At 37.1% G+C, this 14,416-nt stretch overlaps 1 protein-coding gene across 1 annotated transcript in view; it reads right to left on the bottom strand.

Moving 5' to 3' along the window:
* ZFR (zinc finger RNA binding protein) overlaps window positions 1–14,416 on the bottom strand; it is a 108,083-nt gene that overhangs the window by 76,943 nt on the left and 16,724 nt on the right. Inside the window, exons 3-5 of the mRNA XM_007951601.2 lie at window positions 7,018–7,300; window positions 4,896–5,040; window positions 2,810–3,028 (exon numbers count right to left, since the gene is read on the bottom strand). Of these exons, the coding sequence (XP_007949792.1) occupies window positions 2,810–3,028; window positions 4,896–5,040; window positions 7,018–7,300 (647 nt within the window). The remainder of the gene's footprint in view (window positions 1–2,809; window positions 3,029–4,895; window positions 5,041–7,017; window positions 7,301–14,416) is intronic.

Raw genomic sequence — 14,416 nt, 5'->3', positions numbered from 1 at the left:
ATAAAAGCTATCTGTGGACTACTACGGAAATTTATTTACGAGGTATTAAACAATATCATGTTCAATTCCTTTTTAACAATACTGACTTTGGGTATGTAAAAGAATGTCCTTATTCTTAGGAAATAAATGTTTTCACAGCAAAGCTTCAGGCCATATATAACTTATAAAATATACTGCTCAGACATTTGACGATGTTTATTAGAGATAGAAGAGGTAAAGCAAAATGTGACAAAATAGTAACAATTGATGAATCTAAGTGAGAATACTGAAGTTGTCAGGGATTTCATTTCACTTAGATCAATCAACAACCATGGAAGCAGCAGTCAAGAAATCAAACAGTATTGCGGTGTAGTAAATTACTTAGTGTGGCTTTTCTACCCATAAGTCTTTGTAAACGCTAAGGTGGGAATTGCTATTAGCTACAGAGGAGATCCTGATTTTAAAGTCGCCCACCTGGGTTATTTCTGTTGGGCGTGGCACAATACAATGTTCTGGGAAGTTCCCACTCTCTCTCACGTGCTTAGAGTTCTGATGCTGTGATTGGCTAGTTTGACCACCCTTCCAGGCTCAAAAGGAGGCCTCCTGGAGGCAGAACTCTCTCTGACTGCTGGTGGAGGAAGATGTGCTGCCGAAAGAGACACGCACCCCTGAAAGAGACACGTGCTGCTGGGAAAGAGCCGCAAGAGACACGTATCACTGAGTGAGACACCGAGGGACCAGTGCTGCTGGGAAAGAGACTGTGAGAGACTGTTGGCTGAGGGACGGTGGGCTGGGAGAGAAACTGAGATTTTTCTTGAACTTGAGTTGTAGCCTGGTGCTTCCCTAATAAACCCCATACTCTGTGAGTTCTGTGTGGCTACTGCAGTGAATTATTGAGCCCAGGAGAGAGGTGGTGGGTGCTTTGGGAGGAACGGTTGGAGAAAGGGATGGAGGGAGGCAGCATGTCTGGCCTTGCAGTAGTAGGCCTTGGGTTACTGTTGGTAATCCTGTCTTCCTCTTGTGGGATTAGAGGAGGTCAGAACATGTGGCCTCCTTGCAGTTTTTACAAGTATACTGCAATGGGCAAATCTGCTGTAAGAGACCTCCTTAAAGTGTTAAAAAAACAAAGATGTCACTTTGAGGACTAAGGGGCACCTGCACCAGACCAAACCATGGTATTTGCAATCATCACATATGCAATGTGAAAGCTGAACAATGAGTAAGAACTGAAGCATCTACATTATGGTGTTAACAAAGAATATTGACTATACAATGGGCTGCCATAAAAATGAACAAATCTATCTCAGAAAAAGTATGGCCAGAATGCTCCTCAGAGGGAGGATGGTGAGATTTCATCTCATGTACTTTGGACAAGTTAGCAGGAGGGATCAATCCCTATAGAAGGATATCATGCTTAGTAAAGCAGTTGCTGTTGTTGTTATGTGCTATCGAGTTGGACCCGACTCATAGCGACCCCTCTTTGGGTTTCCGAGGCAGTGTCAATACGGAAGTAGATTGCCCCATCTTCCTTCCGAGGAGTGGCTGGTGGGTTTGAACCGCCAGTCCTCTGGTTAGCAGTCAAGTACCTTAGCCACTATGCTACCAGAGCTCCCTGGTAAAGCAGCTCAGTGAAAAAGAGGCAGACCCTCACTGAGATGGACTGACACAATGACTGCAACAATAGGCTCAAACATATTAACTGTGAGGATGGTGCAGGATCTGGTAGTCTTTTGTTCTGTTGTATACAGGGTCGCTACTAGTGAGAATCAACTCAACAGCACCTAACAAGGGAATGGCATATGGTGCTCACTGTACTATGCTTTCAACTATTCCACATAATTTAAACCACTCTGAATTTCTAGTCTCATTTCCTGGTAGGTACACCATATTCCAGAACAATGAACTGTTCTTCTCAAATACTCCACATCTGCCTAGTCTATCAATTCATTACCGCACCCAGAACAGCATTTGATGTAGAAAAGAGATAAATCCTTGAAAAATAACAAAGTATTTGCTAGGCTTCTGACATTTAACCAACAATAAAATATCTAGAAGGAAAAACCTGCATAAGCCACCTTAAATTCTCTAGGGAATAAGAGATGGTATTAAGGGATAAAATAAAATGTAAAACAACAATACACCAAACAGGAACACAAATACAAGAGTAGCTACAAAAGTACAACATGTGAATTTAATCATTTTAATACTGTAAACTATCCTAGCTGGAATTAAAAAAAAAAAACGTAGTAGACATAGCAGTTAGGGTTCTAGTGCTGATACCTCTCCAGGGAAAACGTATGATTACTTAAGGCTAATAAAGTTACTCTGTCTTTTCCAGACAGGTGTGTTATATAAGCATTATCTTAGTAATCTTTAGAAAAGGCGACCCAGTATTTTCAAGATCACTCATTCCTGATAATAAATATGAAGAAACAGCTCTTCATCGGCCAAAATAAGCAATTATATAACATGCTAGCAGTATTCCCTGATTGTTAACCTCGAGTGTTGAAGTTGTGATAAAGTCAAAAGAAATGACTGTAGAAGACTGGGTGATACTTGCTCTAATTATAATGTGAGGCTCAAGACAACTCAGTGAAAAGCATTTTTATTTTGCTAAGAGAACCTGGTTTTTAAAAAAACAAAAACAAAAACAACTAACAGTATGATCCATTTGTTACAATATATACCTATATTTATATTAATACCTATCAATTAATGTAATTATTGCTATCAGAAGTAAGATACTTTCAGAGAAAACAAAGTTTCTAAAAATTTTTAATTTCTTTACTTATTTACAGTAACACAGGTTAACACACATTATCAGTCTTACCAGAATAAGTAACTGCTGTGGTACTGTAAGTAGCACTCTGGGTATAGGACGGCACCACAGTGGCCGCAGCTGCTACTGGCTGTACGGTGGAGGACACAGGATAAATGGAGAAAGTAGTTGTAGCTGGACTTGGTGTGGCTGGTTTTATGGCTGTCACTTGTCGGGTTTGCTGAGCTTGAGTATACTGAGTTGCACCTTGGCTATAACCTGCTTTGGGAGCTATATGAGAAAAGACATATCAGATAATCAGAAGGGTATGCCACTATAGTTACTGTACTAATATCCTTAAAAATAACAATAGATCTAAGTATTAAAAAAACCCACCAAAATCAAACTCACTGCCGCAGAGTCAGAGCCAACTCACAGCAACCCCTCCCTAGGTTTCTGAGGCGGTATCACTATGGAAGTAGATTACCCAATCTTCCTTCCAAGGAGTGGCTGGTGGGTTTGAACCATCAGCCTTCTGGTTAGCAGTCAAGTGCCTTAGGCACTAGGCCACCAGAGCTCCTAGATATAAGCATTATTAACTATAAACTTTATGCCAGCAATTTCTTCTTGGCAAAAGAGTAAAAATTTTTATTACCAAAATAATTATCTGTATAAACTAATTTATTAGCCCTTTTCAAATGCTTCCTATATATTTCCAAAATGATATTTTTGAAAAATTTAAAACTAAGTGAAATGCCAGTACTGCTTATAATTGGTAGAAATAAAAGTTTTCAGAAAAGGGGTGTATAGGTAGTCAATCTACTTGAGTGTAACGGTTAACATTGGAATCAGAATAATGTTGGCATTCACAATAAAAATTTCAAAGTTCACTGACAGGAAATTTGTTCACATTATCATTTACTGCATTTTACTGATTTATCCATAGAGTGAACTTCAAATACCTTTAACTCACATGATACTACTGACTTAATTCTTCAAATCTCAGTAGCTTGAGTGCAGCTATTCTTAAAGTCTCTTGACAAATGTATAGACCTACTCCTCACTTACCAAGTATCTCATTATTTGACATTTCACATTTATGACAAGAATAATAAAAAAAAATCTACCATCCAATTATTTTGTGCATTAATAACGTATCTTTAGCACAGCTATGCAGGTTATGTGTCACCTATGCTGGGCCATGACTGTCAGTAGTTTGGCAGTTATGTAATGATGAAATGTGGGAATTATTTCATGATGTAGTTATACTCTATTTTGTGATCTGATGTGGTCACCCTCAATTTTCACATCAGTGCCTATTTTCACCTAATGACCATGTCAATAAGTGAGGAGTGGGTGTACTTTAAGAACTTTATACGCCTTATTACTCATCAACAAATTAGCAATTAATCCATTTATTAACCATCACTATAGCACACACATGTAATTTCTAATAAAGGCCTAAGGATCAGGGACCAAACTAATATTATGCTCATTTAAAGGAAACTTACATAACAGCATGGTAGATTTTATAACACTTTAACCTATAGTCATTACGAGATTTGATCCGCACAACACAGATGGAGATAACATTACAAGAAACTAATGTCCAAGAGCTAAATGACTTACAAAAGTCCCACAGGAAATGTACAAATGTCTTCTGAATCTTAGATAACTCACTGCTCTTGTGCGTAATCTAAGCTTGGCAATTAACTGAAACGTTCGGTATACTGTACCTAACACATCAACAGAGAAGAGACCATAAGAAAAGTTGAGGTCATGTAACGCAAGATTATTATAAAATTACTTTCAAGGGATTCAGAATTGTAGAACTAAAAGGGACCCTAGAAAGATCAGGGTTAATGATCTTTACCTATAGGAAAAGAAATGAAGAGAGGTAAAAACCTCTTGTTCACATTAGTGTTGAAGTCCATACTGGAAGTCACTTGTAGTTCTCCTAATCTAAAGCTCTATTAACACCCTGATGATGAAAGTAATTAAAATAAAGAGAGTTGCCCACTTTCAGAACTCAGAGAACTCCAAGGTGATACACATAATGAGTTTAGATGAACTCAAGAGCATGTCTTCATTAAAACTCTATCCTGTCTCAAGTATTTCAATAGTTTAGAGTGAAGCTGAGTATGTTCATAAAACCCACCTGTCTGATAGTATGTTTCAGCAACAGAAGGCTGGGGCTGGGCAGCAGCAGCTACAGCAGCAGCAGTTGCTGTCGGTTGTTGGTAGTACTGCTTACTATCATAAGCTACAGCAGGGGCTGTGGATCTTACATATGAGTATGAGTCCTAAAGAAAAGGAATTAAAGAAAATCTTGCCATGTGTTAAGCGGGAGGGAAAACAAACATCTTTACTATATAAAAGTCTAATAAAGGAAAAAAAAACAACTAATTATGAACCCAGATATAGACATAAGAGTCAATCAAGTTCAATACTAAGGAGATTCATTTTGGACTTCATCAAATAAGATCAAAACCATTTTAAGCAGCATGTTTAGGTTTTACAATGAAGAATTCACTGAAACATTTAAAAATAATGTTTAAAATAAATTTTTTTATTAAAAAATTAATGCCTTAAAGAATGGATTCTACAGTATTAGAAAAGAATACCTGCGTGTTCTAAGCTCTATGATTACTCCAGCTTTATTTTAATTATTATTATTATTTTTTACTACTATCATTAATGAAATGATAGTGGAGGAGGGAAAGAGAAAGGCATTCCAGGGAGAGGGAATACTATATATAAAACCCCAAGACAGTGAAAGATCAAAGTTAGATGGGTGAATTCTGGTGCTATAAAGTGACGAATGATGGGAGATATGCAGGAGGTAAGACTAAAGAGACAGGCAGGGCCTAGAAAATTATGGGCTTAATACACTTTATTAAAGACAATGGGATTTATTATATTTTATCTTTGGCATAATGAAAACACAATGATATATGTCAAAAGGACTTCTGAGTTCAGAACTCAGCAAATATTAATAGCAAATACGAATATTCATACCTCAAAATTTCTTACTTTACAAAGTAAATACCTATGCCTTATAAAGAATATGGAAAAACTGCGGGAAATTCAGAAGGACCAAGTTTTTTAAATCTGTCCTGGAGGAAGTACAGTCGGAATGATCCTTGGAAGTGAGAATGGCCAGACTTCGCCTCACCTTCTTTGGTCATGTTGTCAGAACGGACCATTCCCCGTAGAAGGATAACATGCTTGGTAAAGTGAAGGGTCAGTGAAAAAGGGGAAGGGCCCTAATGAGATAGACTGACAGAATGGCTGCAATAATGGGCTCAGGTATAGTGAGCATTGTGAGGATGGCACAGGACTGGGCAGTGTCTCGTTCTGTTGTGCATGGGTCACTATGAGTCGGAGCCAACTTGACAGCACCTAATGACGACAAGTTTTTAAATGATTCTGAAAGCTAACAAACAAAAAAACGTGTTAAAAGAATTAGGACCAAATTTTATTAAATAACCAAGTAGTAAAGCTGCATTGTTTTCAAAAATAATGTTGAAAAGAAAACTAGACCTTAATGTTCCCATAAGAGGGAATAAGATACAACAGAATGAACAACAGCATGATCAATTTCTGTAATTAAGAGAGAACACCTTGACAGGAAGAATGTACAGGCAATAGAATTTCCACCCTTGGTAATTTTGAAAGCACTACTATGTAGTTTGTTTATCCAATAGAGTTTAGGCTTATAGCTCTCAAAATAGCAGACATGCTATGTTCCAAATGGATACATAATGCCACAATACAAATATGGGTCATCTTCCTTATGTCTTGATTTTTCTCAAAAATTTTGGGTGAAATTTAAATATTTAACTAGTAATTAATGTAAAACTTTAGAATTAAAGCAAAGACATACATTGAGGGGAGAACGGACTACTGGGGACTAACTAACATAAAACACACTGCAAGGAAACTTAAATGCTTGGGACTATGCCTCCAAACTGCCTAGGAATACATTGTTGTTGTTTGCCATCGAGTCGGCCCCGACTCATAGCGACCCCTCCTTGGGTTTCCGAGGCAGTATCACTACGGAAGTAGGAATGCCCAACCTTCCTTCCGAGGAGTGGCTGGTGGGTTTGAACTGCCAGCCTTCTGGTTAGCAGTCAAGTGCCTTAGCCACTATGCTACCAGGGCTCCTTAGGAATACATAATCACTATATTTTAGAAGTCCAAAGTTTGAGAAGCACTGGCATACACTGATGGCACCTAAGTCTGTGTGTTATAGCTATCCAGAGTAATAGTTTTCTTACCTGGTAATTTTGTGTAGTAGCTGGGGGTGGTGGGGGTGGTGCTTCTTGTTGCCTCTGGGTATAACCATAGTCAGTTGCTGTGTGTGCAGTAGGGTAGCCTCCATAAGCAGCAGCTGTTGCAGCAGCTGCAACAGCTACTGGAGCAGGCCTGGCAACTGCAACTGTGGCGGCTGCTGGTGCATAGGCAGCAGTAACTGTGTGAGCAGCTACTGGAGCCTGGTGGACAGTGTAGCTAGCAACTGTAGTTGGATGAGAATAGGCTACACCCGAAGCTGGTTGCTGGCTATATTGCAGAGTACAAAAATAAACAAAATACAATTTAATTGTAAAATCTAGGAGTTTAATCAACTTAAATAAAAGCACATTTTCAAGTAATTTAATTATGGGCTAGATAAGATCAAATATTTGAATTTCATAAACCACCTATTCAATACCACACATTTATTATGTTTTCTGTAATTTTCATCCCTTAACCTCACACATATTATGTTTCAGACCATAGATCATTTCACAAAGCAGGGTTGATGAACTGGGATTAAGCAGCAGTATTAGTAACAAAAACTGAATGATTAGGAAATTTTTAAGTAGTTGCTGTATGCAAGGTTATTATGCTTCACAGTTTTAAAAAATCAACAAAGAAATCATGATTTAAAAAATACTGTATTCTAATCCAATTATGAAGAAAATTTAAGGTAGAAATTATTACCCTGTTAGCATAAATACCTGTTATCCTAGAGCACTGGTTCTCAATTAGGGGATATTTTGGCCTTCAGGTGACATATCACCATGTCTAGAGATATTTTTGATTGTCCCAACTGTGGGGAGTGGAAGGACTGGGCTACTGGCATCTAGAGGCCAGGGATGCTGTTACACATCCCACAATGTACCGGACAGCCCCCCACAACAAAAAATTACCCAAAGAATATCAATAGTACTGAGATTGAGAAATCCCGCTTTAGGGTATAAAATCTACCATTAAATATCTATTATTTTAGAAAAATTTCCCAGCTTACCGGTAGCATTTCAATTTTTTCTTTACTCTTAAAAATGTAATAGCACATACTGTAGAAGGAGACCTAAAAATACTCTGCAAGTGTAACCATTTAAACTTCAGTAAGGCAAAAACAATTTCCAAAAGTGAATCAAATTAATTTCTGGCTAAAATTCTTTAACTTTTGAATTGAGAGCCTATGACATATAAAAATGCTTTCTAAAAAAAAGGAGTACTTCAACAGCTATTGCGCTGACAAGTTTTAGCTGACCACAAACTTTAACATGAACCAATAGTTAAAAATAGCTGATAAGGAAAAAAAGTGTCATAAACTAAAGTTGCACTAATAAACTAGGGTATCAGAATCATAAATTAATACAGTACAGGGTCTTTTGCATTGGTGTACACGGTATCATAGAAATGTGGCATAGAATTAAAATTCGGAGCCGTCATATTTTAACTGTATTATGGAAAACACTCGATAAACTAGAATGCGTCCAAAGAAAATCAACATGAAGCTTATAGATTTGGGTGTTATTTCATGTAAGAATTGGAGGTCCTGGGGACATACAGTCTGAAAAAAGGTGACTGGGGAGATAGGATAGCTGCCTACTAATAGAAAAGACTTACTCCATGCTGCTCCAGAGAACAGAACTAGAACCAATGGATGGAAGTTACAGGGTGGCAGATTTCAGCCCAATATGAAAAAGAAAAAAACAAAAAACAAAAAACTTAATACTCAGAACAGAGTCCAAAGAAACTCTTATAATTTCTATTTGGATGAGGTATTCCATACTTTGATATTAAAATTAGCTAATATTTTCTACATATCTGCCAATTATAAGGCAGCAGAAACAAAGTTTAATTGTAATAGTAGGAAACTGGTTTGGGATTGACAAAGTCAGTGGCTAATTCCACATGCCTAAAAAAAATGCTAATAGTTTACTTCTTCAAAATTCCTAGAACTGAGAAAAAGGATTATATGTAAAATATAAATATGCCAGTTTTGTGAAACTTGTATTCAACATTTAATACTAGGGTAAAGTTTTCTACTTCCAGACTATACTGGATAGGAGGAATTCTGGTTATGCAAAAATTCAGACAGTCTTAGATTCCTACTCTGTTTCCATTCATACAACTCTTCATCCAATATCTGTCTACATTTCTTGGCCCCCAAAATATGTCCTGTAAGACAAAAGTTAACTAGTTAGGCACTTTGACTTATATTGCCTTTGCTCTTTACAAAATAAATAAATAATACTATTTTATTGTGTTTAAGATGAAAAGTTTACACAGCAAATTAGGTTACTGATTAACAGTTTCTATACAAATTTAGTGATACTGGTTGACCTTTTTTTTTTTAACAATGTGCTATCATTCCCATTGTTTTTTTTTTTCTGGTTGTAGCACCTCCAGTAACTTCTAGTTTCCCTGCCTCCTTATCTTTGCTTTAATTTTTTACCATTTGATGGTTTTTGAAAGGAACTCATTACTCACAGGTGACAATCTTTATTTTATAAGCCAATCTGTTACTTAGCTAAAAGGGGACCCCAGGGGAAAATTTAGGTTTAAGTTTTGAAGAGTGCCTCAGGGTGGCAGTCTTCTGGGGTCCTCTAGCCTCAACTGGTCCAGTAAGTCTGGACATTTTTAAGAATTTGGTTTTGTTTCACGTTTTTCTTCCATTCTATCAGGATCCACCTATTGTGGCTGTGATCACACCAATCGGTAGTGGTAGCTGGACACAATGTAGTTCTACCTCTGCTTTTAACCTTAAAAATCCATGAAACCCAGGAAGGATGATCATATGCTCTGGTTTATGCCTACTGTTCCAGCATAATTATTAATAGCACTCTCTTTCACTCTCCTAAGTGTCTCAGTTTGAACAAAAAATTATATAGTCATGTTTCCCAGGAACTATATAAAAAGCGATGCCAGTGTGTGTAGCAATTACCACATATATACCCAAAGAGCTGCCTAACTTAACAGTACTCTACACAGTTAGGTGCCTTTCCATCATCTGGACTAGAACCATATCCTCTACCAAAAACATCAGGAAGAATGATTAAGTCCCAATCTAAATAAATACATTTATTTTAAAAATATCCTCAAGTCAAAGCTAACTCAAATTCGTTTAAGTAAAATTAGTCTTCAGTTATAATTCAAATCAAGATTTTTGCCTAGTTACAATATTATGCTAAATGAATTTCCTATGTAAGACTTAACTGTCTTTAAACTGTTTCTTGAACAAAACAGGACATAAAATAAGTAAAACCCCAAGTCTTGTGCAATAAAAATGCATTTGTGAAATATAAGAAAACATTCATTTACTGCATTAAGTAGAGCAAAAGCTTCTTTTAGACAATATCCTTTGTGAATAAATCAAACCTAATCAGCGTCAGTCAATTTTAAACTGGAACAAAATAAATCATGGGACAGATAAGCACAAAAGAATAATGTTGGTAAAACAAGTAAGAAATAACGGAAGAGTATTTCTACAGAAAAGAAAGGAAAAGTGGTGTTGCTCGATGCTGTTGACTCAGTTCTAACTCATAGCAAACCCTATTACAACAGAATGAAGGACTGCCTGGTCCTGCGCCATCCTCAGTCGTTGCTATCATCACTGCAGCCACTGTGTCAACCCATCTTGTTGAGAGTACTCCCCTTTTTTGCTAACCTCTACTTTACCAAACATGACATCCTTCTCCAGGAGTTGAGTCCCTTCTGACATGATCAAGGTATGAAAGATGAAGTCTGGTCATTCTCACTTCTATAGGAGCATTTTGGCTGTACTTCGTCCAAAACATTCTTCTAGCAGTTCATGGTACATTCAGTATTCTTCACCAATTCAAATGTATCACTTCTTCAATCTTCTTTATTCACCATCCAGCTTTCACATGCATATAAAGCGATTAAAAATACTATGGCTTCAGGTCAGGCGCACTTTAGTGTTCAAATTGATACCTATGCTCTTTAACACTTTAAAGTTATCTTTTGCAGAAGAACTGCCCAATGCAATAAAGTCATCTGATTTCTTGACTGCAGCTTCCACAGGCTCTGATTGTGGACCCAAGTAAAATAAAATCCTTGACAACTTCAATCTTTTCTCCATTTATTGTGATGTTATTTACTTGTCCAGTTGTGTTTCTGCTTTCTTTAAGTTGAGGTGTAATTCACACTGAAGGCTGTACTGTTTGATTTTCACCAGTAAGTGCTTTAAGTCTTTTTCACTTTTAGCAAGCAGGGTTACATCATCAGCACTGCACAGTTTAAAATCAGGAAAGGTGTGTGTCAGGGTTGTATCCTCTCACCATACTTATTCAGTCTTCATACTGAGCAAATAATCTGAGAAGCTGGACTATATGAAGAACATGGCATCAGGACTGGAGAAAAACTCATTAACCACCTGCAATAGGCAGATGACACAACCTTGCTTGAAAAGTATATAGGCAATTTACTAAAGAGTAAAGACAGTCTTTACATTTTCACACTTACCCTAGAGGTTAATAGCCAGCTCCCTACCTGCTTTTCAAAAAAATGAAGCCACCCAGAAGACTTACAGAGTACAGAGCTTCTAGGCAGCCTTACTGCCTCTTTCTTTAAAATCAACAATCAAAAATCACCACATATTTGAAGAAAAGGCAAGGCAACCATTGCCGTGGAGTCATGTCTGATCCATAGCGACTCCTCCTTGGGTTTCCGAGGCAGTGTCACTATAGAAGTAGATTGCCCAACCTTCTTCCCAGGGAGTGGGTGGTGGGTTTGAACCACCAGCCTTCTGCTTAGCAGTCAAGTGCCTTAGGCACTATGCTATCAGAGCTTCCTATTTGAAGAAAGCCTACTGTAAACAAAAGAAAATGACCCTACGGAAAAGGGTATTTAAGGCAACAGATGAGAATTTTGGAAAACTCCTATTTGTATTCACAAAGCAAAAATCTTAATTCTACCTGCTAAGTAGAATCTAACTAAGAAAGTTAGAAGATAAAACTGAGGAATATAGAAATAAAGATAAGCAAAAGAAAAAACAAAAGATGATGAAACTCAGAGGTCCAATATCTGACTAGAAGGAATTCTAGAGAGAAAAGAAAAAAGCAGATGGAAGAAATTAAGAAATAAAAGTTCCCACTGCTGAAGGGAGGCAACATCAAATTCAAAGAGCTTATAGAGTATGAAGTAGAATAAAAACCATACCTGCAGACTTAACAGCATTTCAAAAAAAATAAGACAAAAAAAACCTACGTCTCTAAGGAAAAAAAAGAAGAAACAAAAAAAAAACCCACAACCCATGTCACCCACAACTAAATGAAAATCAGACTTCTTTCTGATAATACTAGTGGCTAGAAGATAATAATAGCGCAATAGCACCAAAATTCAAGGGAAAACAATTATTAATTCAGAATTCTGTACCATGTCAAACTATGAAGGCACAGCATGCCTTTTCTTAGGAAGCTATGTAGTCCAGCAAAACAAGTAAACCAAGAAAGAAAACATGGGAACCTATAAACAGTTTTTCAGGAGAGAAACAAAGATAAAGTTCAGATCAGCAGCCGTGTAGCAAGCACAGAGAAGAATGAGTCTAGATTGGCTCTGAGAAAAAGATGTGTAGGACAGAAGCCTGGATGCAACAATACAGTATGTCCAGGAAACTGGAAAAAGATATGACCAACACACTGACAATACGATTAAAAAAAAAATTAATAGAAGATTTTAGGAAATGGGAAGCTACTCAAGGAAGGCATTGCATGATCCTGATAAAAATATGTCACAGTTGTGCAATTAGTAGGGTGTAAAACAAAGGAAAAAAATCCATTTGGACTTGTGCCTTGAGGAAGATGGTACCTGGCACAAGGTTGTAAAAACAGAGCACATTAAGAATTATAATCATAGAACCACCACCAGTACCTGGCTCCACAGTAAATATTCTTTATACTGTCATAATGTGATAATTTTCTGCATTACAGTTTTGGAATCAACCTAAATCCCTTACGACAAACTATGATTACATGACATAAATGCTACCAGAAGTAAAATGATAGCTAAGTTGAGGGAATGATGGGGGAAGAGGGTAAGTGGAGAACAAGAGTTCCAAGATTCTTAAGAGTATCAAGATACTGTCTATCTTTGCTGTAACTAGAAATAGACTGTATTGTTTGAACTAAGAGAAATAAAATTAGCTCTATCACTGTATTTGGAAGATGACAAAATTGTTCTCATTCTCTTAGAATCTAGATTCACGGGCTCATGGAATTGGGGTGACTCACACAAGCCATCCACCTTAGGTGTCCTTTTGAACTTTGAAGGAACTGGTTCCCAGGAATCACCTTCAGGTCAAACAATAGCATTAGGCACTGGTTTCTTTTGGAAAAATAACTATGTGTAGCCAGCTTTGAGAATAGGAACTCCAGCGTCTGCCTAAAAACAAAACAAAACCAAAAAATCCCCAAAACCTACTGCTATGGGGTTGATTCTGACTCATCATAGTGACCTTGTAGGGCAGAGAAGAAACCAACCAAACAAAAAAACCCCACCAAACTCGCTGCTGTGGAGTCGAATATGACTCATAGTGACCCCTCCTTGGGTTTCTGAGGCCATGTCACTACAGAAGTACATTCCTTAGTCTTCCTTCTGAGGAGGAGTGGCTGGTGGGTTTGAACCACCAGCCTTCTGGTTAGCAGTCAAATGCCTTAGGCACCACGCCATAGGAAAGTAAAATAATATTTATAAATTGAGAAATAACAAAAAGAACATGTTACTTACTAATACGGAGATTAACAGCAGAAGAAATAAAACCAGACTGTGTTAAGGGTAGGGAGCTCCGGAAAGTGGAACCGAGAGGCAGAGAGAAGAAAGCTTAAGAGAAAGTATTTATCATAAGATCTATCTGATTTTTAATCATATACCACTCTAACTGAAAAAGAAATGCATAAAGGTATTGAAATAGAATTCTCAAAGTGGCAACTTGAATGACTAGCAAAGTAACTGCCAATTTTAATATTTCTTCCTAGTTTTTCTAATTCTATTTCACAATGCCATTCTTAGTCCTACCCTATATCCACCTCTGGTCTCATTTTCAGTGCTTCCAAATTTCATTAATATGCCCTGGTCTTAAGTTATACTAAATAAAAACTTACGTGCAAAAATGGTTGGGCTGTATAAAATAAATGGCATCTGATAAAAGGGAAAACATTTTACTAAACTCATTTAGTTTCCACATAACAATGATTCTCAAAATGTGGTCTAAGAACCCCTAGGCATCCCTAAGACCCGTTTAGGAGGTCCACAAGGTCCTTCTTTTTCCAGATACACATCTATATAAACCAAATTACCTTCATCTATTTCAATCCAAACAACATACTGCAATAGACTGAATGCTGAAATAGATTTGAGAATCCAATTATCTTAAATGAAATA

Source organism: Orycteropus afer, unplaced genomic scaffold, assembly GCF_000298275.1.
Source record: "Orycteropus afer afer isolate SDZICR_OR568_19922 unplaced genomic scaffold, OryAfe1.0 scaffold00302, whole genome shotgun sequence".
NCBI classification, from domain to species: Eukaryota; Metazoa; Chordata; class Mammalia; order Tubulidentata; family Orycteropodidae; genus Orycteropus; species Orycteropus afer.
The sequence above is the reverse complement of the archived record's forward strand: the minus strand, read 5'-3'. Positions and strand labels throughout refer to the sequence as shown.